The 22,678-nt window shown below is 44.0% G+C and overlaps 1 protein-coding gene and 1 long non-coding RNA gene across 10 annotated transcripts in view; one reads left to right on the plus strand and one right to left on the minus strand.

The window, feature by feature from the left end:
* The window catches only part of DTNB (dystrobrevin beta), a 196,467-nt gene that overhangs the window by 40,900 nt on the left and 132,889 nt on the right, over positions 1 to 22,678 (plus strand). For all 9 annotated transcript variants that reach the window (XM_035321179.1, XM_035321180.1, XM_035321183.1 and 6 more), the window contains 2 exons: positions 457 to 562; positions 12,207 to 12,373. In XM_035321179.1, coding sequence (XP_035177070.1) covers positions 457 to 562; positions 12,207 to 12,373 — 273 coding nt within the window. The remainder of the gene's footprint in view (positions 1 to 456; positions 563 to 12,206; positions 12,374 to 22,678) is intronic.
* On the minus strand, positions 17,453 to 22,329 carry LOC118163985. Its single transcript, XR_004749283.1, has 2 exons — positions 22,039 to 22,329; positions 17,453 to 18,054 (listed from the first exon to the last, which is right to left on the minus strand). It is a non-coding gene; the product is annotated as an uncharacterized LOC118163985 (long non-coding RNA).

Consider the following 22,678-nt stretch of genomic DNA (forward strand, 5'->3'; position numbering starts at 1 on the left):
GTGTATATTAGTTGTAGTTGCCTCTTTTGTAAGTGTCTGCTTTTCTCAGTGCTGCCTGTATGTTTGAAATACCATTTTCTACACTGAGCAGTGACCTCCTCGCATGTTTGTTGTATCTCTCTTCAAAAGAGGATTCTTTAACTGCATGTCTGGAACTAGTCCCAGCTGGCTGGTCCTCCGTTTCCTGGGATTCTCTGTTCATCTGCTTATCTTGTATTTTTGTATGATCATATTGTGTCTGTACCGATACTTCCTTTGTGGTGTTACTGTTTGCCTTATGTAGACTGAAACTCACTGAGAAAAAAGTTGTGATTTTTATCTTTATAGTGTAGGATAGATTTCTGGTATACAGAAGCTGGATAGTAGAGAGATTTTAAGGCTGGAAGAGTTTTGGGGATTGAAATTTTTAATTGAAATTGAATTTTTTCTTAAGTTGTGTTTCTTTTTTCTTTGCAGAAAAAGATCATGCTAAACATGTTTTTAGACACATTGATGGCTGATCCGCCGCCTCAGTGCCTTGTGTGGCTGCCTCTCATGCACAGACTTGCCCATGTTGAAAATGGTAAATAGAACATTTTGTTCAAAACATCTGGTCAGAGCAGAGGTTGTTCCAAGTGTGTCCGTATGCTGTCCTTCCGCAGTGACAAAGCACCTAAAGCTTTCATCGTTCCCCCTGTAACCGTCCTAGTTTAGGCTCAGACTTTTGTTGGAGTGACAAGTTTTACACTTCCAGGAGGAAGACTGATTATTTATGAAATCAACAGCAATGCAGAACAAGACTGGTTATTGGTATTTATCTTTTAAGTTAGGGTTCTAGCATTATTAGTAGCCAAAGATGAAAAAATAAGCAGAAAAAACATATTCTCTCAATGCTCACATCTATTCTGAAACTTAAAAAAACAAAACAAAACAAAACACCTTCACTTGAACTATGCTTTAACAGATGCTTTCAAGTGCTCACTTCCAAAGATTTTGGTACCCATTCAAATGTCTGTCTTGTGTAGCATTTGAGGACATGAGTCACTTCAGTATTTTTTTACTATGGGAGGTAAATGTTGAGATCTGCTCAATTCTAGACCTTGTCTTAGCTAAAAAGTCCTGGTTTTATTGCCTGTGGAATATATTTAAGGAACGGTAAGGTATGGAAAACTGAAATCAACAGTGGGAAAGAGTGGTGGCTTAGGAGGGCTTCTTGGAGCTCATGGAAGCTAAAAAGCTCCCTGCTGAAGTTTGTTCTCCTGTGCAGGCTATCAAATCCTTTTTATTTCTTAGTGTCCAGAAAGGTGATACACTGCATTTATTGTATGTTTGTACAGAGTATATGGTGTTTTATATGTGAATTCTAGGAAAACACTTTTTTTTTTTTTTTTTCACCCATAAACTAAACTTCATCTTTTGTTTCCTTCTGCACAGCAAAATCATGTACTCATCCTTTAACAGCTCTGCCCTGCTAGTTGTTACCTCTTCTTCAGCGTTATTCTTTTATAGGCATCTCCCGGTGTGCAGATTTCCTCCTTTTAAGACACAGGTAGATGAACTCACTCTTGGTTTTGCCCAGCTGTTGACAAGCACAGCTTTAAAACTTCGGTAGTCTTTCTCTGGCCAAGTTTTTGGGATTTATATTCAGTTCTCTGTTTCTTGACATTTATTTCTGTGAAGTGGCTCAGTATTGCTGTGATTTCGATATACTCTCTTTTGACGTTTGTTTTCTTGTCTTTTCTTGATCCCCTTGCAAAGCATATCTGGTGGTGGTTTTAATCTGCGTGTGTACAACACTGAATAAGATCAGAGCTGCGACACTCCACGGGCTTTTTATTTTTTTATTATAACAGGAGAGAAGTTGAATTTCCCAATTGCTCTGTATGTTTACAAAGATTTTCCGACAATTGTGGGTGTAATTTTTTTAAAAAAAGACAATTTCAAAAAGATTTTGAGGGGAGTAATTTCATGGAAATAGAGCTTATGAGAAAGCTTCTGAAAGAGTTGAGATGGTTTATTTCAATAAAATTTTAGGTAGTCTGTGGTGCTGCATTAATAGAAGGGTAGCAGCCACTGTTTGCTTTTTTTTTCCCTTTATCCTCTTATCCTTACAAACTCGTGCTTCAAGTGAAGCACACAGAGTGGAATATGATACGGAAACAGGCAGTAAACAAGGTGATATGAAAACAGGTCAGGGTGGAATTACACAGGGCTTAGGAAATGATAAAATGTTTAAAAATAATAGTTCAGTTGGAAGGGACCTTCAAAGATCATCTAGTCCAACTGCAGTGTCCGGACACAGGTGAAGTGGTGGGAAGATCTGGAGATAATCCAGTAGTCTGATCTTTTTTCTTGAAAGTACCTGGATGGAATAACTGGGTAGAAGGGTATCATCCTTCGAGACCAGCGTCTGTATTCCTCTGTTCTCTGACACCTCCTGTTCCTGTCCTCTGAGAAAGCTCCGAGGGATCTTATCAGCATGTGTAAAGAACTGGTGAGAAACAGTAAAGAAGACAGCTGTGCTCGTCTCAGCAGTATCCAGTGGGAGGACAAGAGGCGATGAGCACAAACTGAAATACAGGAAATTCTGTTTAAACTTAAAAATAGATGCATTTTCTTTTTTTTTCTTTTTTTTTTTTTTTTTTTGACATAAGTGTGTTAAAATACTGCTTCAGGCTGTGGAGGCGCCATCCATGGAGACCCGAGGCCAGTGGCCTGAGAAGCCTGCTCCAGCCGACCCTGCTTTGAGCAGATTTCCACAGGTGCCTTCTGGCCCCAGCTATTCAATATTGTGTTTCTAGATATGATTACAAAGAAAATCCTGTTAAATAGTTTCCTGAGGTCCTAATTTAGGTGGTAGCCTTCTCACCTTCCACCTCCCATCCTTAAATGATGTGTCTCTGATAAAATGGACTCGTATTCAAACATCCATCCTCTAAGTTTGTCTCTTTACTACTGCAGCCCACGCGTGTTTCCTCACGTGACCTGATCAGTAGTCTTGTTCTAGCATCGTTGTTGATTTCCACTACAAGTTTTTCTCAGGATTGCACCTTGTCAGTGCTGCTGCTTCCTAGCCAGATGTCTGTCTCCTTCACGGTTTGTAAACATTCTCATTAATTACTGTGGCAATCACTGCCGAGTTACTTCAGAAGCACCTGAACACCTCAGTTGACAGCCTTAGGAAAATATCCTGTGATTTCCTTGGTTGTCTTTTCAGCTCTGCTGTAAGTAAAAGGCAATTAAGCTGGGAGGTGAGCTGGTTTTACTGGCGCAATAACATCTACAGGTAAGGGGAAAAAAACTTCTTGGTGCATCAGACACATTCCTTTGATTGCTTTGAAACTGTTCTAAATAAATAGGGCAGCGCATTATTTTGGAGAGCCATCATCTCAATTTGCATGCTAATGCATCATAATAACAGCGTGCTTTTGTGCAGGCCTTCTAATCCCTTTAGTTTTGCTCTTGCAGAAAAAGGATCCTTTGTAAATGCAAGTGGAAGAAGTCTTCAGGCTATGTTCTTTCTCCTCTTCCATTCCTAAAGAGGAAAATACTGAAAAGAATATTCAGCTTTTAAATTTGCCATTTGTGGTATCTTAAGCTTACATTAACGCTTGTAGAAATACTTTCCTATCTCATAGGCTCGCTAGGGTGAGGATTGGATCCTACCTGAAGTACAGCAAAACAAATGTATGTGTGCGTACGGAGAGCACAGCTCCTGCCTGGGAGTTCCAAATTAGAGAATGTTCTGTAATGTTTTTTTTTTTTTTTTTACTGCATCAGGTTGTTCTTCAGTCAGGTCTTATAACTCAGATTTTGGCTGCCTTCTCTGACAAATAAAACTTTAGCCTTCCCAGAAGCTCAAAGTAATGACAGAATGGGATTGAGAATTGCTGCCCTTCCTTGTGCTTGACACCATCTGTGTTTAGCAGCCTTACCTTGGGTAGATCGTTTAGTCACAAGGAAAGATGGAGCCTAGCGGTAGAATCCATTTTCAGCTTCCTTTTGGGAAGAGAAAAAAATAACGAAAAAAGCTAGAAAATCCGTAAAAATGGCAGTGATTGTGCCATTTCCCACCCCCCCTTTTTTTTTTTTCTTCACATCTTTTGAAAGGAGCAAGGTGATTTCCTTGCCAGTCATGCCAGTCATGCCAGACACGCTCATGTTTTGACAGGGGTGTTGAAGTGTATGAATCACCCTGAAACTTCCCTGTAACAGTATTATTGTCCTCAAGGAGGCTGGGTGCAGGGTGACCCGGGTCCCACTGGGTTCTTGCAGAGCTCTGGCACCTCCTGGTGTTGGTGTCGGATACGTGGCCCCTTTTCCCTTTCCCTCTGCACTTCCAGAGGGGAGGCCAGTGGCTCGAGAGTGTCGTCAGTGTCTCGGTGGGCTGCCTTTCCGTCTCTCAAGCACAGCAGAAACTTCCATGGTTCTGTGACTCCTTCCCTGCAGCAGAACTGCCTCAGGCTTTGGCACCTTTTTTTTTTTTCTTTGTATGCTTCCCCAGCCCGCTGTGAATTTAAACGTAATATAAGTTTATAAATAATATATATATATATATATAAATAATATAAGTTTACAGTTTATATAAGTCTAAATTATATAAATAATATAAGTTTACAGAGGTCCTGCTCAACCCCTCAGAAACATCCTAGTAGTAGTAAAGGAGTTCCAAAGAGGATTTCATGCTTCCGTTTTAGTCTCATTTGCTGCTCTGTCTTTGTGCCATCCGCAGAGAACCTCGCCTCCCTAGTTTCCTTACTGTGATTACGTGACGATGTTTTTCTGATTACTTGGGAGCCAATTTTCTTTCAGTTTTGGCTTTAGAGGATCAGGACGTTTCCGTAGAGGCCTGCATTGCCGTGGGTTTGTCAGCAGGTGAACAAAAAAAGGCTTGGTACGGCAACGCAGCGTTACTCTGCCATAGCAGCCACAGGTGGCCTCCTGCGCTGCCCGGGCTGTCGTGTAGGAACTATTCCGACTGTGAACCCTGTTCCTTAACAACCAGCTGTGAACTATTCCAGTTCTCCAGGTGGTGGCTTTAGAGAAAGGAAAAGGAAGCTACAAGCTGCCATCGGCTTCGTTATGATTAAGACCGATCCTCCTCGCAGAGGCGCAGCACTGCTGCATGTCCCAGTGAGTTACGTGGGGAGCACGCTTCCAGAGGAGCTCCTGCAAGGAAACCTCGGTCCGTGCTGCCCTGCTGCGGTAACTCACGCCTGTGGTAGGTTGGTAGTCAGTTATTCTTTAGAGGAAGGTGCTCAGCTGCTGCTCAGTACAGCTTCCCCTGGCTGCGTGTGCCCACGGTCAGGGCTCACATCTCGCCGCACACCTGGAGCCGGGAGCAGTCTGGGACTTTGGAAGCCCGTCATTTCTTTTCTGGATAAAAATTCCCTAATGCTTTTCAGTCTCTTCTCTTTTGCTGGTCCCTAGTCTTTCCTGGGGAATGCAGGTTGCTTCAAAATGTTCTCCGACCTAGGCTGCTGCATGGCGCGTGCTGCTGGTGAGCTGCTGAGCCCAGGCAAGGAGCCTCTCATCTGCAGGGTCCGTGGGTCCCAGGTTGAAAGGCAGAGTTCTGCAGCAGTGAGTGGAGCGGGGTGTGTTTAGTCCCAGAGTTGAGGTTTTATTTAAAGACTTGGCAAAGCTTGAGATATTTTTTTTTGATCATTCCTCTTATAACTCGCATTCAGACTAGAATTTCCCAGCTAATTTTGCTAAAGTTTTATAAGGCTCAAGAGGGGAGGAGAACAAACAAACCAAAGAAAAACCCACACAACCCAACAGCCTCCCCATCCTCCCCAAACCTTGTCCTCTCTTTACGTGCCTTTCCTCCTCTTGCACCCTTTCTGTGGAGGATACGTTTGTGCGTACCGGGTTACTTGTCAGGTGTCTTGGAAGATGCTTTGCATTGATTTTGATGTTGTTTATGCACCTACTGTATCGTGGGAATTTGTCATTGCACAGGAAAGCTGAGTCACAGCAGGGCCAAGGGCTGTGGGGGTATTCACTACTGTTAATTTAGACCAAGGAGGTCAGATTCCTTGTTCAGTCAGTAGCAAAAAGATTCCTGCTCTACACTGCCCCATAAGCAGGCCTCTCCGTGGAGGTAGACAAGGATGTTAATCTGCTGGAAGACTGCTCTTCCCGCTCATCTCAATCCTTTCCATGGAGAAATATAAAACCCAGAGCTGGGACTTGGAGCTTGGCTTGTACATCATGTCTGTGACATGATTTTAGTGCTGATGCTACGCACAGCTTTGTAAGGAGCGCAGAGTTTGGAGTAATAGGCTTTTGGGGTGTATATGGCTGAATTAAGTAGATGATTGCATTTTTATCACGTGGCTAACAGTTTCAGTGGTGTTTTACATGGGAGCAATAGCGGTTAGAAGTTCTGGATGCACACGTCAGTGTTCCTGGCCTGCGTCCACTAGGACAAAGCAGAATCTTGTAGCGGTATGTCTTGTTTACAGATGTAACTATTAGTACCACATGAAAAAGAGTCGTATAAAGACAGATGTTAAATAAAAGTTTGTATTTATAGTCATGGCATGTTCTTCAAAGCATTTCTCCTTCAACATTAATTCTGTCTTAGCCAGAGCTTTTTGAACAACGCGTTTTTCCGGGTCTTCTCTGAAACATTTTAATATGAAAATATTGAATTATTTCATCTGCATCCTGCTTTAGCTTTCCACTTTTATTATCTCCTCTTTGATTTCTTTCTCGTATTTTACAATTGTCATATTTTCATTTTCCTTTAACCACTAGTCTTTGGAAGTTACTCCTATGCAATTTAATACAGGCTCTGTTCTTTTCTCCTGCTTATTTCGATCTACGTTTTGTTCTTGATACCCTTCTTGCTCTGGAAATACCCTCGTGTATGCAGACAACTTTGCTGTGCTTCCCAGTTCCAGACCAGTCTTTGGTCAGTCCTGCATCATCGTCCTTGTCTCACGTGTCATTACAGTTACGGTAATTTAAAATGGCATATCCAAAACATGGATCCCCTGGTTTTTTCTCTGAAACTCTTCTTCATTATTTCATTTTAGTAATCTAACGTGCATATATGGCTATTGTATTTTGAAGCCCTTGTCGTATGTCCCTATGGGAAAGGCGTTGTTCAGAAAGAGCAAGGCTGGTTTGGGGGTAAGCAATGAAAGCCGAAGAAGAAAGACGAACACACGGGGTGTATACCACAGGGTGGTGTGTGGGGATTTCAAGACAAGGATTTGGGGTTTGCAGCTCAGAGATTGGTGGTGGAGTAACAGCTCCCATTTGGGTGGGAAGCAGTAAGAGGGATTTTGCCTGGAGTGGCTTCTGTGGAAATGAGAGGGGCAGGGGGAGGGCATCACAGTGAGTGCGTGCAGTAAGCTTGGTGATGGAAGGAACTGGGAGTTAGAGAAGAAAACGTGGACAAATTTTTGTGTCCTTAGAATCTGAAAACCTAAATATTGCGTATATTTTGATGTTGGAGTGTAAGGGAACTGACCCCAGGAAGAAGAGGGAGGAAAAAAAAAAAAAAAAGGAATGTCTCTGAGGAGTGTCGGGTAACTCGCAAGATGGCACCAGAAGAACTTTAAATAAATTAGAGATTTGAAGAAGACAGCAAATGGGAAATATCTGAGATAAAGGAGGGAAGAAGAGGAGGAGAAGGAAGGTCACACTGGGTTCTTCCAGATTTCAGTTTGGAAGAATTTAACATGTCCTGATCAGAGAAGAAGTGGGAATGAGAAGAGATTTGAATACCGACTTGAGGATTGATGATAGCAGGATTGAATATTGATGGCAAAAATAGGCTGCAGCTGAGAGTCAGAGATTGCTTACAGGAGAAGAATTTTGGAGGCTGGCAGAGTTGGAAGGAGAAGAGGACCCAGCTGTGGTGGGTGAGTTTGGTGATGGATTTGTTTCAGGGGCACTCGGCAGTGTAGGAGCCTGAGCAGAGCCGGTGGTGCTGAGGTGGGTCAGGGGGCATGGGAAGTACCAGGACGTGTCCTGCAGGGAGAGGCAGTCACCAGCTGTACCGGCTGAAGAAAAACGAGGGAAATCAAAAACTTGCCGAATACAGACATGATCGGGTGTCAGGAAAGGGAGGAAAAGCCACACAGGAGGACTGGGTTCATGGTCCTGCCTCTCTAGCTGTTGGCCTCCTCCGTCCTTCCTGCCCTTTCCGTGGGGAACTGGTCTGCTGGAGGAGGAGGAGGGAAGGAGCAGGTTGTCTCTGTCAAGAAGGACCTGGTAGGAAGTTAGAATCTGGAGTACTGGCAACCAGGAAAGGGAATGACTGAAGTCTTGGAAGCAGTGAAGAGTGGAAAGAAGCTTACAACTCCCACTCCCATATGTGGCAGGGAGCTTCGAGTAGAGGCGCACCTTCATAAGACAAGGTGTCAACAGCAAAAACGTTCAGATCACTGAGACAGAGAAAGTAAAGCACGGGCAGTTTATGATAAGAACAAGCAGGAAGGAGAGAGGAAAAATGGGTTTGGACATGAGGTCTGGCAGTCCATAGGCAGAGGAGTCACGGTGGTTCGAGTGCAGCCTGGGGTCAGGCAGGTCAGCGGCGTGAAAAACGTTGTCAGTGGGCCTCTGCATGGCGACTTCAGTGCAGGTGGATTTATGTGGGTGGGAGCACGGGGAGCGATCTGAACAGGAGAGAAGAGAAATAGTGATTGCAACATCATGTTATTGGCATTCAGAAATGAACAAAAGATAGAAAAGAAGAGCAGCATCCACATCTGATCATGACGTACCATCTGGCAGTAACCTAGGAAGGGAGGACAGCAGGAAGGCAGCTGGGACGAAGCGTGCAGTTCCACTTCATTTATTTAGTCCCTGCCCATGGCGACAGCATGTCACTTCCAGGAGGAAAAAAACAAACACAAAGTGCACTTCTTTACTTTCTGTCCCAGTGGCCAGGCACCTTGTCCATGATCTAATAATCTCTGATACCGACTGTTCCAATTTTGTCTTTGCTCATGGTTTTTGGGGGCTTGCTCCTTGCAGTACACATAATTGCTGTCACCGCTGCTACTGTGCCTCGTGTTTATTTCATCAGAATGCTCTTACTGCTTTCCTTAAGGATACCAATTTCACGTGTTTGATTCTTTGGTTCGGGACTCTGTAGTACCTCTGTCCCTTCTTCACCAAGAGTAATTTCTTTTACATGCATCATGCCAGAGAAGGTAAGACAGACCTTTTTGAATAGGAAGGGAAGAGAAGATGAAGCGGGACAGTGAGGTGGGCAGAACTTGCTGCGATCAGGCAGTGTGTTGGCCTTCGTTCCGGCAGTGAGGCAGTGTGCTCAGCTGGCAGGAGCCCTGCCATGGGCAGAGGGGTTTTTGGGCATCAGCACAGAGTGGGTACAAAAACAGCTTTGGGAACCGGTGGCTTGATCCATCTCCCTTTCCAAAGGCAAACTCAAATGTACGCAAACATTCTTGAAAGATTTGCATTTTTCCTTCTTAAAGTCGTTCAGGTGTCACCACCTGTGTGGACCAGAAGCTGGTTTGAGGTCAGTGTTAAATATTCTTAGGGTGAGAAAGTTTTTCCTAATATTCTAGCATGATTTTTTTCTGATTGCAGTTTAAACCCTTAACTACCTGGGTTTTGGCCGCTGGCTCTGGAGAAGGTATTGCTATTTTGTAAGTACCTCTTGCATGTTTGATGCCTTCTCACAGCCTACTCCTAGCTAAGCTGTCTCCTAGATCTAGTTCAGGCCTTTTTATTGCTTTCTCTCGTACATCTAGTTAACCCACACCTTCACTGAAATGTGATGCCCCAGATTGAGCGCTTTTGACAATCATTCAGTATGTTTATGAAAATTGACCAGTACTTGACCTGGAATAAAGCCCTTTAGAAGCCTGCTCATTAGATCTTACCATTTTGGCAATTAACAGCTCTCTGGGCTTTTCCAGTGAAATTCACATCCCAGTTAAAGTCCTTTCATCTGTTTCCTTCTGTTATACAAATAGGGAGACCAATGTTGCAAGTAAATTACTGAAATAAAATGAGAAATTGGTGACGTTTGGTGCTTGTTTCTTGTTTTCAAGGTCAATTACTCTGTCATAGGAAGACACTAAGTTGATGTGGCAAATGTTCATTTCTCTGTTGTTCTTCAGGTGCTTACAGTAATTTGCTTTTGTATTTGTTCCACTATGTATTCTACGTGTTAAGATAACACGGGAGGTCAGTGGTTACATATGTATAATTTCAGCTCCTCTTAAGGATGATAATTGCAATTCTTGTTATGTCCATTTCAAAACCCTTGTTAGCTTTCTCCTCATTCTTTTTTTCCTGTTTTTTTCTCTGAATATTTGTATTATTCTTTTAACCCTTGTTAATAATTTGTCCCAGTTAGCACTTCTGTAGGCTTCCTTTTGAATTTTAGGTTATTGAGGAGACCATATGTCAGTGAAGTTGTTCTTTTACTACAGTCTACTCTTTCCTCTGCCCAAAGTTAATTTATGCTTGTTTCTTTAGCATCATTTCTTTAAGGAACTGACAAGTTTAACTCTTTTCTCATTGAATTGCTTCATCTTGGTAGTGTGCCTACTAATTCTCTTACGAATTTACTGAAAACTACTGCACTGAAGTCATGTTTGGTCTTCTTCACTTCCTAAAATTCAGGAAATTGCTCTGTTTCTATTGCTTGAAATAAATCTACAGCTCTGCCGTTTCATTGGTTTCTCCACCTTTTGATTAAAAACGTGGTCATCACCTGAACTTCCATTCCCAAGGGACTTTCGTATCATCGAAATCTCCTATCGTGATCCCGTCGTTTTCTTCTTACAGTGCTTCCATGTGTTGCAATAAAGCATCATCCACCTGATGGTCTTGGCTTGTGCCACTGCTGACCAGGTGAATGCTCAAGTTGTCTTCCCTTCAGTTGTTACCCAAGGGTTTGGAGCAATTTGGGCATACACATCCACTCTTGATGTAGCAGGCACTTCTGCGATGTTCAGCCGCCCAGAGTCTCCTGATGTAGCAGAAGCAGTCCCTGCTCCTGGCAGGGGATTGGAAGCAGATGATCTTTAAAGCTCCCTCCCAACCCAAACCATTCTCTGATTCTGTGGTTTCTGTAGAAGCTCTCCCTCTCTCCATTAACTTGATTGCCCCGTGCAGTATTGCACCCCATCTCCGCTGGAACAGCTAGTCGGAACTGTTACCGTAGATCAAATTATTGTACATCACACCTTCAGACTCTTCTCAGTTATCCCTCTTACGTCTTGAAGTAGTTTTCAAGAGACACATCCATGACTTTCAGCTGACTGGCTAGTGGGCTGCTCTTTTTTCCTATCATCTTCTCCGCAGCAGTTATTTATACCCATCTGTAACTCCTTATGCTCTTGCCCCATGGCAATGCTGAACTTCTTGCTTCTGTGATTCACCCTCACCTTCATTCTTCCATTCTGTTCTCTGTGCCTCAACTTTTAAGTTGTGCTTGACATATTAAGTTATCTCCCTTACCTCATTCTTACTTTCCTCTTTTGTTTATTCTGACCCAAGACTTCTCTAGTAAATGGAGGAAGTCTGTGATCATTTGTGGGTTAAAAAAAGGGGGGGAAGAAGCCATCTCTTTTTTTGTTCAGTCTGCTTGTGTTGGTGACTCAGCATATCATTCCTAATTTAATTTTTACGTTCTTGAGATGTTATGATATAGAGGCATGTTGGGGATTTCTTCAGTTTAGGCTGTGGTGGTACAGGAGATGGAGCTCACAGTCAGAGAAGAGTGAGGGAATTTCCTCAGTGGGAGGGGATTCAGAGCAGAAGCTTGTGGTGGCCTGGATTTGCCTTTTGTGTGGAAAATGCTCTCAGCTTGAGGGCAAAGTGATCCCTTAGATAGAAACAAACCTTTGTGAAAATGATTTTTTTGCTTTCCCTTTCTACTCGCATTCTTTTATGCCATTGAACTTGCTTGGAGTTTTCTGGGTCTAAGTATATCCAAAGAGGGAGAAAGCTGGAGAAGAAATACTGAATTTATCAGATGGCACTGATACGTTATCATTAACTTAGATTTATAATTAATTGTGCCAAAATAACCTCCTCTGGTCTCAGAATCCATGACCTGATCAGCATAAGAAATTGTTTTAATGATTAAGAACCTGAACCTGGGTGCTGGTTTTTTTTGTTGTTGTTGTTTTGTTTTGATTTCTGGTGAAATCTGATGGTTGAGGTTTTCTTAAGGTTTACTTCTTTTTTTTTTTTTCTTTCCTTCTTCCTTCCTCATCTCCACCAAGTCTTCCATCCCGTGGAATGTTCGTATTGCCGGTGCGAGAGCATGATGGGTTTCCGGTACCGATGCCAGCAGTGCCACAACTACCAGCTCTGTCAAAACTGTTTTTGGCGTGGCCATGCCAACGGTCCTCACAGCAACCAGCATCAGATGAAGGAGCATTCCTCCTGGGTAATGCACGTTTACTTCTCACGCTGACGTAACCACTGCTGTACTAACATATTCTGGAAGTTAAAGTTGTTCTTATAATAGATCTGCACAGCTGGACTTTTAAAGGTTTTCAAGCAGTCAAAAGGTGTAAGTAAGTGAATTGCGTTATTTTTGTTATAAATAATGTTACTCATTCATAGATGGTGGTCGTTGCATTCAGTGGTGTTTAAAGCATACAAGATAAGTCCCTTTCAAGGCCCTAACACATTTTCTTCCCCTCTTCATCACAGTCCTACTTTCATTAAATTTTCCTCTCTTCTAGCTCAACAATACAACAAGGTTGCAATACCTTTCCTCCCCAGAAAGGCGAAATAATCAGCAGAAATCTTTAAGGAAGGACCTTTACCCAAGTGTCATCTTCAAACACAGCATTTCTTTGAAAGAGATGTCTGTTGCTGTCATTGTTCTGATAATTGTGAATATATGCATTAAAAACTCTTAACTTAAAAATCTTAAGAAAATTATATGAGAATTAACATTTAGATAGAGGACTAATTGTTAATCACATCTGAAGAAATAAATGACAGTTTTAGATAAAATAAATTTAAAAAACTATTTTGTTGCAAAAGTCCAGGGTTTTCTACTTAAAGAGAAGTGCAAATGATGGTTGGATTATAATTATCTCCATGAGCAAGAATCATTGTAGTATGACTGTTTAATTTAGAAAAGGGGGCTAAGTACCGGTCAGTAGTTGGAACGAGAAGACAGGAAAATTCATACTTCAATATTGTTCTTTTTTAAAATGGTATAGGTTCCAGAGCTTTGTATGTTCTGGAACATCTTATCTGAACTGCTGGTAGGCTGCCATTGCCTGAAGTATATAAATCCAGTCTTTTTTTTAATACACAGCTATATATGCATTTGCTCAACAACAATATTTTGAGTGACCTGCTGACCAGATCGGAAGCAATTACCTCGTTTGCTGATACAATAATACATATAAGTACGTACATACATAGTTACATATTTTTTTTTTACTGTAGGTTCTCAACCCAGCAAGATCTAGTTCAGACTTGTGTGGTACATCTTCAGAGCTTTGGAGCCCTGAAACCCAGAATAAGCGTTAATAACAAGTATTTTCATGAGGTCCTTTTTCCCGAAACTCTAAAATGACTTTAAATTTAGGATATGCTAAATTCCGTAGCATTTAAACACAAACTCCAGTAGAAACCATTTGTTTAATGGAGGGGTTTTGCTGAATGAACACACTGCTAGTTGGGGCCTGTTTGGGGAGGAAGAATACTTCCAACACTTCCCAAAACACGGATCACTTAAAGTTATGTATGTGCAGCAGATCTGGAAACCAAGTTGTTTGGTTGGCCAGTGTTCGTTCTGTTTGCATCTTGTTTAGGCTGCTAAATATAAGTAGTCTCTGTCATCCATAAACTTCAGGTAAGTGTTGAAATGGCCAAGTTACAGCAGGGTGTAAGGCTTGGTGGCTGTAGTTTCAGCGATAGCTGAAGTAAAGCAGTTTTCTTCCTATAAATAATGGTGCATTTCTTAGTTATAAACACCCTTCACTGAGTAAGTTTGGAAGAGCTATCAATAAAGCAAGAAAGGCTCAGATGTTTCTATAGTGATACCATCTGATTTCTGTTGGGAAGGCATTACAGTGGGCACTAATCGAGTGTAAGACAAAAGACAGGCCCCCTTATCTACCAAGCTACAGTCAAGCAATCCTGTAAGTAGCTGTTAATAAGATTTTGCTCTCAAAATTGCTCTCTTACATTTCTGATTCATTTAATTTCCCACTTAGACTATCTCAAAGTCATAAAACATCTCAAACATGTTTTTGTTCATTCTCCTGGACACAAGCTGAGCAGGGACACGGTGCTGAGACTCGCAGGGTCGGGGGGGGGCTTGGGTTGCCCCCTGTGCTGGGGGTGCAGAGGAGGAGAGAGGAAAAAAACAAAGCATACTTTTGAAATCTTTGTCTTCAGGCAAGAGTTCTTGCTAACCAAGTTTCAAATTCAGTGTTTATTGGCTACGGATTCCTGAGCCCTTTGTCATTTACTAGACCCTTGTGTTAGAGGTGGATGTGATTTATAAAGGGCGTATAGGTAATGAGAACACGGTAAAAAGACAGCTTTTGGTGGGGTATTTTATACTTTGCAGCTTGTTGATTTCATGATGGAAGTCTTATTTTTTAATGGGTGTAGCCTTTAGCAGGCAGGTGGACAAAGACAGGCTCTGCAGCCTGTTGTGGAACAGAAAGGATCTGGCAGTGCACAGTAGAGATGCAGTGGGTTTAAGCATTTAAAACATGCGGTTGCATCTACTGCTGACTTTGCCACCTTTGGCACATTTAGCACATTTCTTCAGTGTTATCATCAATGACAGTTTCCCAGCAGAAAGTGGCCAGCCCATTTGCATTTGATGTGCGTGCCTCAAACCTGCTCCTCTTGTTCGAGGTGACCCAGAGGATGCCGGGCAGTTGTGGCTAAGCCTGGGTAAGAACATCAATGCTCAGCACTTGCTGCGCTTTTGCGGGAGGTCCCTTCCCAGCATTTCTGCAGCCTCCCAGGGCATGGAGCTGAATCCCCGGCAGCAGCGAGCAGCTGCAGAGCTGTGCCCGAGGCTGCGCAGAGCAGCGCCGTGCTGACACTGCCTTCTGGATCCCAGGGAACAGGCAGCTGAGCTCTGGTGCTGAGAACGGCCTCTACTTCAGGGCTTGTGCATAGCTCTGCAGGCATTGCTGCATACGCTAGGTTTTGTTCGTACGATTTATTTATAATTCAGTTGGACAGGAACGTGATTGCTTCTTAAAAAAGTAGGATCCAGGACAGCCCTCCTCAACTGACGTGTCATATACAGATAGCCAAGCCTTGGGTGGTTGGTGTGCATTTGGTTCTAACTGAGGGTGAGTGTCAGGGGAAGAGTGGTTCAGTGGGTCAGAGGAGAAGTATTTCAACCTTACCCCGCAGCTACAGAAGCGGAATGTCAAATCAACTGAGGAGTGTACAGCACAGAGCGGGGTCTCCCTCAACCTTGTGTGTTACAAAAGAGAGCAAGCATTCCAGCCTCTGACAATATTGAATGGTTTTTGTTTTATTTTTTTGAACTTTCTCTGGAAGCTGGAGAATCCAGGTGTGCTTGCTGGTAGGTAAATGCTATTTTGGTCATGCAAACTGTTTTTTAGTGGCTGCTAATAATAAACTGAGCACCACTGAGGAATGCAGTTCTGGAGTTACCACTGCAGTAGTTACATCCGCCGGGATGTCATGTAACCAGACACTGAATTATAAATGTTTAAAAGCTTCACAGATTCCTTAAATATTTATGATAACTGGTGGCAATTATTTTAACAAATTTAATTATTCTGTGCATGACAAAGCAGCAAAAACTGTTTAAAATATTTACTGGTAGACTTGGGGAACAAGGTAAGTATCCTCCACTGATAAGATGTAAAAGGCTGAGGGTTTAGTAAGGAAGGAATGTCGAAAAAAAATCAAGATTTGTTGTGCGGGAAGGCAGGAACTGTGCACGAGGAAGTGTTGCGGTTACTCTTTGCAGATGCACTCAAAGCAGCAAAGCACTTCTGGCATATTGGTGGGACCGGCCTGGTAGCTTCTCTCATAAACCTTGTGGAATAATGCAGAGAAGAAACATGTCTTGGATGTCTCGGCAGTTAGATGATCAGTGAGAAGGGAAGGAAAGTTGCTGTGTGACTTAACAGCTTGGAAGAAAACCAAACCCATGAATCCTGGGGGCCAGGCAGGTTGCTGAGGTGACTCATCTCCTGGGATGTTCTGTCCAGATGAAGAGCACTTACTCCATTTACGTGCCTGCCTTTTTTTGGATCATCAGCTGCACTTACCATCAGACAGACAACGTCCACAGCAGCACAAATCCTGGTGAGTCATGCGCTGTGCCCCTTTAGAAAATAAAACGAAATGGATTGCGGAGCTGGCAGTTCCCAGGAGAGGGGTGGATGGAGCTGAACGTGGAGCAGGACGTTGGCTGCTGACTGTGGATGCACTTCTGTACTAGAAGGAAATGTTAAGGGGTAGAAAGCATGAGAAACTAAAGGCACACCAGGCTGTTTTTCCATCTAAATCTGAAGATAAATTAAGACCATAAATTGGATTCTAGGATGTGTGAAACCTAGATATTACCGGTGATTTAGTAGTAGCATGTCCAGGTTCCTTGCTGACTGTGATCCTGATGCGATGGGAAGTTGCAGATAATTCATAAAACATAGTTTGCCCTCAGCTATTTACAAACAGAGACTAAAGCCAAGAAGAAACAAGGTAAACGGCTGGGGAAGAAGTTGGTAAAAAATAAAAATAATTAAAAGTAATAGTGGTCCTAGGGCTGGGCAAGTAGATGGTATTATTTGGGGAAGTTTGCAGTGGTGGTGCCAGTGGTGGTTGAGGGGATTCTGTTACTGCAGGGCTGTTCGAAGGGTAGGGCATCCCCCCTGCAGGGCGCAAGGTGCCTGTGGAAGTCATCAGATAGAAGGTGAAGACTGGTGCCAGTGATGTGAGGGGTAGTTTTTATTAGATATTTCTAAAGTAGAACTCAGCGAACTGAGGCGTGTTACTTTTCAGGGCAGCCAAGTACCCACGAGAGGCATACTTGCCCAGGAAGCAGCGTGCTCATCCAGCCCGTTCAGCATGCCGTGCTCTTTTCACTCTCAGCTGCACTGAGAAGCATCATCCAGAAGTTGGGATCAATAGGAATTATCTTCCCTCTATAATTTTCAGATAGTGGAACTGCAGCAGTGGCTCGGTATTACTGCGTTCTAGACGGCATTGTGTTTGTTTGACAATATAAATGGTGGGCTGGCACAATAGGATATGGTGTTTGTTACCACAATGGAAAAAGACTTTTACAATACCCTAAAATACCGCAAAGAAGAGGTCACAGAAAAGGCACTGTGATAATGGCTGGTCTGTGCAGAAACCAAAAGGTAAACACGGTGACGAGTGCAGTAGGAAATACACCAGAAGTGGAGAACAAACTGGGAGATAAATGTACGGGGAGAATTTTAACATGAAGGATGTTGACGTTTAGGGAAAAGAGAATTTTGCTTTTGGTATCATCACATTTATTTGATAACAAAATTAATACTGCATAATTTGCATTTTGCTGTGGGCTTAAGAGGAAATAATATCAAGATTGGATTGTGATTTTTTTTTTGTCAGCTTTCAAAACAATTAAAGGCTGATGATCATCTGTACCTTCCGTGGTGAGAGCACCGTGCACTCCAACTCTATTTGCAATCTGTTGATTGCTATCTACCAGGCTTTCTCAACACATGGAACCCTATTAGCAAGTCTTTTTTAGCACTGTCTGCTTAATGAATTAGCAAGCCAAAGTGCTTCTGAACACAGCTTTACAGAGCTCCCTACAGGAGACTTTCACCTGAAGCAGTCAATTATCTCGGCATCCTTCTCACTGAAGCCCTTCCTGATGAGGGGCAATAAGAATGTGTGCACACCAGGAGACTTCTGCAGCACCACTTGGACAGGGAGAGACTGCCTGCAAGAGGCAGAGGCGCAGGGGGACGATTGAATTACCCCTGTCCCCTGGTGTCTGAAGGTTGTTGGGTGGCTTGGCCTTCAACGTGCGTCCTGCTGCTTCACGGGCTGGGTCTGTGGGCTGGTGAACAACAATTCCAGAATCGGAAAGGAATTAGGCTGCCATAGATGGAATAATTGGGTTAAATTTTGAAACAGTGCGCTCTCAGTATGAGAAGCAGACCAGGGTATGTGCTGTGAAGCAGTGTGAGGTGCTGGTATATGCTCGTGACTAGAAGCCCACTGCAGCTACCAATCGAGTCTTCACCCACACGTACTCCAAGGAACAATACGACCATGAGTGAGTTTTTTTCCCATTCATTGTGAATTCCAGGAGGCAGCGTGGAGTTAGAGTTCTCGGTTAGCACTGACTGTGAATTGAAAAATAGTTGAAGGAGGTAATAAACCTCCAATAAGCAACTAGGTATCGTAATGTATTCCCAGAGGCATCTGGGTCATGTCTTCTGATTTGAAAGGAGTTTTTTTTATCTTTTTATTGTTTCTGATTGATATTACTATTTTACTTAAAACACATCCCAATCTACTACAAAGTGTACTGCCTACAAAGCCTACAAAGGGCTGATAGATAGGGCTTTAAACTAGAGTCGAAGGGGGAAGGGGCTAAAACCAGGCGAGCCGGTGAAGACCTAAGGGATGGTACGCTAGAATCAGAGGGGCTGTGTGCCAGTGGGGTCCTTTGGTCAGATCCACAAGGTGCTGAGTGTAAGGAGACGCACCTGAAGTGCTTTTACACGAACGCACGCAGTATGAGGAATAAAATAGATGAGCTAGAAGTCCTGGCCCAGTCCCGCAACTATGACATCATCGGCATAAGCGAAACCTGGTGGGATGAGTCCTGTGACTGGGGTGTTGCGATAGATGGTTACAGGCTCTTCAGGAGGGACAGGCAGGGTAGGCGAGGTGGTGGGGTGGCGATGTATGTGAAGCAGGGGCTGGACTGTGTGGAACTTCAGGTTGGCGATGGCAAAGTTGAGAGCCTCTGGGTAAGGATCAAGGGACGAACGAATAAAGGGGATGTAGTTGTGGGAGTCTATTACAGACCGCCTGGCCAGGATGATAGCGCCGATAAATTATTCTTTACAGAACTAAGAGAGGCCTCGAGATTAACTCCCCTTGTCCTTATGGGGGACTTCAACTTGCCGGACGTTAACTGGGAGTGCCACACGGCTGACACGAGCAAGTCCAGGAGGTTCATGAAGCACCTAGATGATAACTTCTTGGTACAGGTGCTAACGGAGCCAACTAGGAAAGGTGCCCTCCTAGACCTGTTGCTAGAAAACAGAGAGGGTCTGGTGGGAGATGTGGTGATTGGTGGCCGCCTCGGTCATAGCGACCATGAAGTGGTTGAGTTCAACATTTATGGTGACAGAAGGAAAAGCGCCACCAAAACCTCATCCCTAGATATGGGGAAAGCGGACTTCAGGCTGCTCAGGGAACTAGTCAGTAAGGTCCCCTGGGAAACTGCTCTTGAAGGCCTCGATGTCCACCAGTGCTGGTCACTCTTTAAGCGATGCCTCCTAGAAGCACAAGATAAGGCAATTCCAAAATATCGCAAGTCAGGCAGGCGGGGCAGGAGGCCGGCGTGGCTGACCAGGAACATTCTAATGGAGATTAGGCGGAAACAGAGAGTGTTTCGCTACTGGAAGGAGGGCCAGGCATCATGGAAAGAATACAGGGATGCTGTTCGTGCTTGTAGGGAGAAAGTTCGAGTGGCCAAAGCACAGCTAGAGTTGAAGCTGGCTGTGTCTGTGAGAGAAAATAAAAAGGGTTTTTTTAGATATGTAAATGGAAAAAGGAGAACTAAAGAAAACATAGGGCCGCTCCTTGATAGGGAAGGTCTCCTCACAGACGATGACGTAGGCAAAGCAGAGACGCTTAACGCCTTCTTTGCCTCTGTCTTCAATGCCGATGATGGGCTTCGGGACCCAGGGTGCCCTGAGCTGGAGGACCGGGACGGTGGGGATGACAAACTCCCAACTGACCCTGAACGTGTGCGGGATTTGCTACTCCACCTGGATCCCTACAAGTCCATGGGTCCGGATGGGATTCATCCCCGGGTGCTGAAAGAGCTGGCGGATGTCATCGCGGAACCTCTGTCAATTATTTTTCAACGATCCTGGGAATTTGGAGAGGTCCCAGTAGACTGGAAGCTGGCAAATGTTGTGCCAATTTTCAAGAAGGGTCAGAAAGAAGACCCTAGCAATTACAGGCCTGTCAGTCTCACGTCAGTGCCTGGTAAAATCATGGAGAAGTTGGTTCTCGGACTTATTGAGGCGCACCTGGGGGACAAAGCAGTCATTGGTCCCAGCCAGCATGGGTTTGTGAAGGGTAGGTCCTGCATAACTAACCTGATTTCCTTTTATGATAAGATCACCCGTATGGTGGACCAAGGGAAACCAGCTGATGTGATTTTTTTGGACTTCAGCAAGGCTTTTGACACGGTTTCCCATAGGATCCTACTGGACAAAATGTCCACCATACAGTTAAATAAAAAAATCATACGATGGGTGAGCAATTGGCTAACGGGCAGGGCCCAAAGGGTTATGGTAAATGGAGCTGCGTCAGGCTGGCGGGCGGTCACTAGTGGGGTCCCTCAAGGCTCCATTTTAGGGCCGGTACTTTTCAATATTTTTATAAATGATCTGGATGTAGGAATAGAGGGTATTTTGAGCAAGTTTGCTGATGACACCAAACTTGGAGGAGTTGTGGACTCAAATGAGGGCGTAAAGGCCTTGCAGAGGGATCTGGACAGGTTGGAGAGCTGGGCGATCACCAACCGCATGAAGTTCAATAAGAGCAAGTGCCGGGTCCTGCACCTGGGACGGGGAAACCCTGGCTATACGTACAGGCTGGGCGACGAGACGCTGGAGAGCAGCCTAGAAGAGAGGGATCTGGGGGTCGTGGTAGACAGCAAGTTGAATATGAGCCAGCAGTGTGCCCTGGCAGCCAGGAGGGCCAACCGTGTCCTGGGGTGCATCAAGCACGGCATCGCTAGTAGGTCAAGGGAGGTGATTGTCCCGCTCTACTCTGCGCTGGTGCGGCCTCACCTCGAGTACTGTGTGCAGTTCTGGGCACCACAGTATAAAAAGGACATGAAACTGTTGGAGAGTGTCCAGAGGAGGGCTACGAAGATGGTGAAAGGCCTGGAGGGGAAGACGTACGAGGAATGGCTGAGGTCACTGGGCCTGTTCAGCCTGGAGAAGAGGAGGCTGAGGGGAGACCTCATCACAGTCTACAACTTCCTCGTAAGGGGGTGTCGAGAGACAGGAGACCTTTTCTCCATTAACACCAGTGACAGGACCCGCGGGAACGGGGTTAAGCTGAGGCAGGGGAAATTTAGGCTGGACGTCAGGAGGGGGTTCTTCACAGAGAGGGTGGTTGCACACTGGAACAGGCTCCCCAGGGAAGTGGTCACTGCACCGAGCCTGTCTGAATTTAAGAAGAGATTGGACTGTGCACTTAGTCACATGGTCTGAACTTTTGGGTAGACCTGTGCGGTGTCAAGAGTTGGACTTGATGATCCTTAAGGGTCCCTTCCAACTCAGGATATTCTATGATTCTATGATTCTGTGTAAGTCCAGAGAGGGAACAACTTCCTCACATAGGTTCTCTACTCAAAAAAGCCTTTACTGCCTGCTTGATTTTGTAAAGCCAGGAGGCCCAGAGTTGAAGAGGCTTGCTGGCTGGTAATTACTAATGGTGTAATTAATTATTAGTAATTGCTAGTAATTGTTAGTTACCCTTTGATAATAACTGCAAGAGAATGTGTTACTCTTGTTCTGGGTAGCCTTGCCTCCGATTTAAATTAGTGTTAAATTGGATTGTAATTTAAATGTGCCTTCAGAACTGGTCCCAGTCCCACGTTGGAACGCCTTACGGGACCAGTGGGCAGTGGTGGCTGATTGCTCCTCCCTGCCACGTCGCGTGTACGTGGACTGTTACTGAGCCTGATCAGAAACACGGTGCTGCCAGGTTACTTCTGAGCTCCGGTAAAAGCATTTTCTGGCCTCCCACGTCACAGTGAGCTTGGTGGAAGTAATAACGTTCTAAGACTTTAATTTTTTAAGTCAACATTGGATTTACCATTTTAAGCACATGACCCAGGCCATTCTTCTGTGTGTTTGGCAGTAGTTGCTGCCAGTCTTAGTCTTCCTCAGCTGGTCCCAGAACAGTGGCTCCTCTTGTGACATTAGTTAACGCATCAAATGATTTGTAAAAGAAAAGAAACTGATTGTTCATCTCTCTGTGTCTCACCTTGGCTTTGCCCATAACGAACAAAAAGTTGGAAGTTGTCTTTCAAAAGCAATTACCTTAGCAAAGGACAGGAAGGAGGAGGCATAGCTCCAAATTTCAGTTGATTCTAATAGATTGGAAATGAACGTGGCGCTGACGATTGGTGAGTCCGTGCATGCAGGCAATTTACCTGCTTCTGCACCACCTTTTTTTCTTCCCGTGCCCTCTCCTCAAAATACAACTCTTGTGTTCAGAAGACCTTATCGGAGAGCATAAGAAATTGCTTCACTGGATGTCAGTTCTTGACAGAAACACCAGACAATTGGTTTATTTCTTAAAGTTACACACTTTGTTAAACTACTTTCATTTTCCACTATTATAACACCAAAAAAAAAAAACAAAACACCATCTAAGAAAAGCAACTTGCTAATCTGTGTAGTTTCTTTACTAATTTCTTAGTATTGTATAATGTAAACGAATGTTTCGAACT

The sequence above is a fragment of the Oxyura jamaicensis genome, chromosome 3 (genome assembly GCF_011077185.1).
Source record: "Oxyura jamaicensis isolate SHBP4307 breed ruddy duck chromosome 3, BPBGC_Ojam_1.0, whole genome shotgun sequence".
In the NCBI taxonomy this organism is placed as follows: Eukaryota; Metazoa; Chordata; class Aves; order Anseriformes; family Anatidae; genus Oxyura; species Oxyura jamaicensis.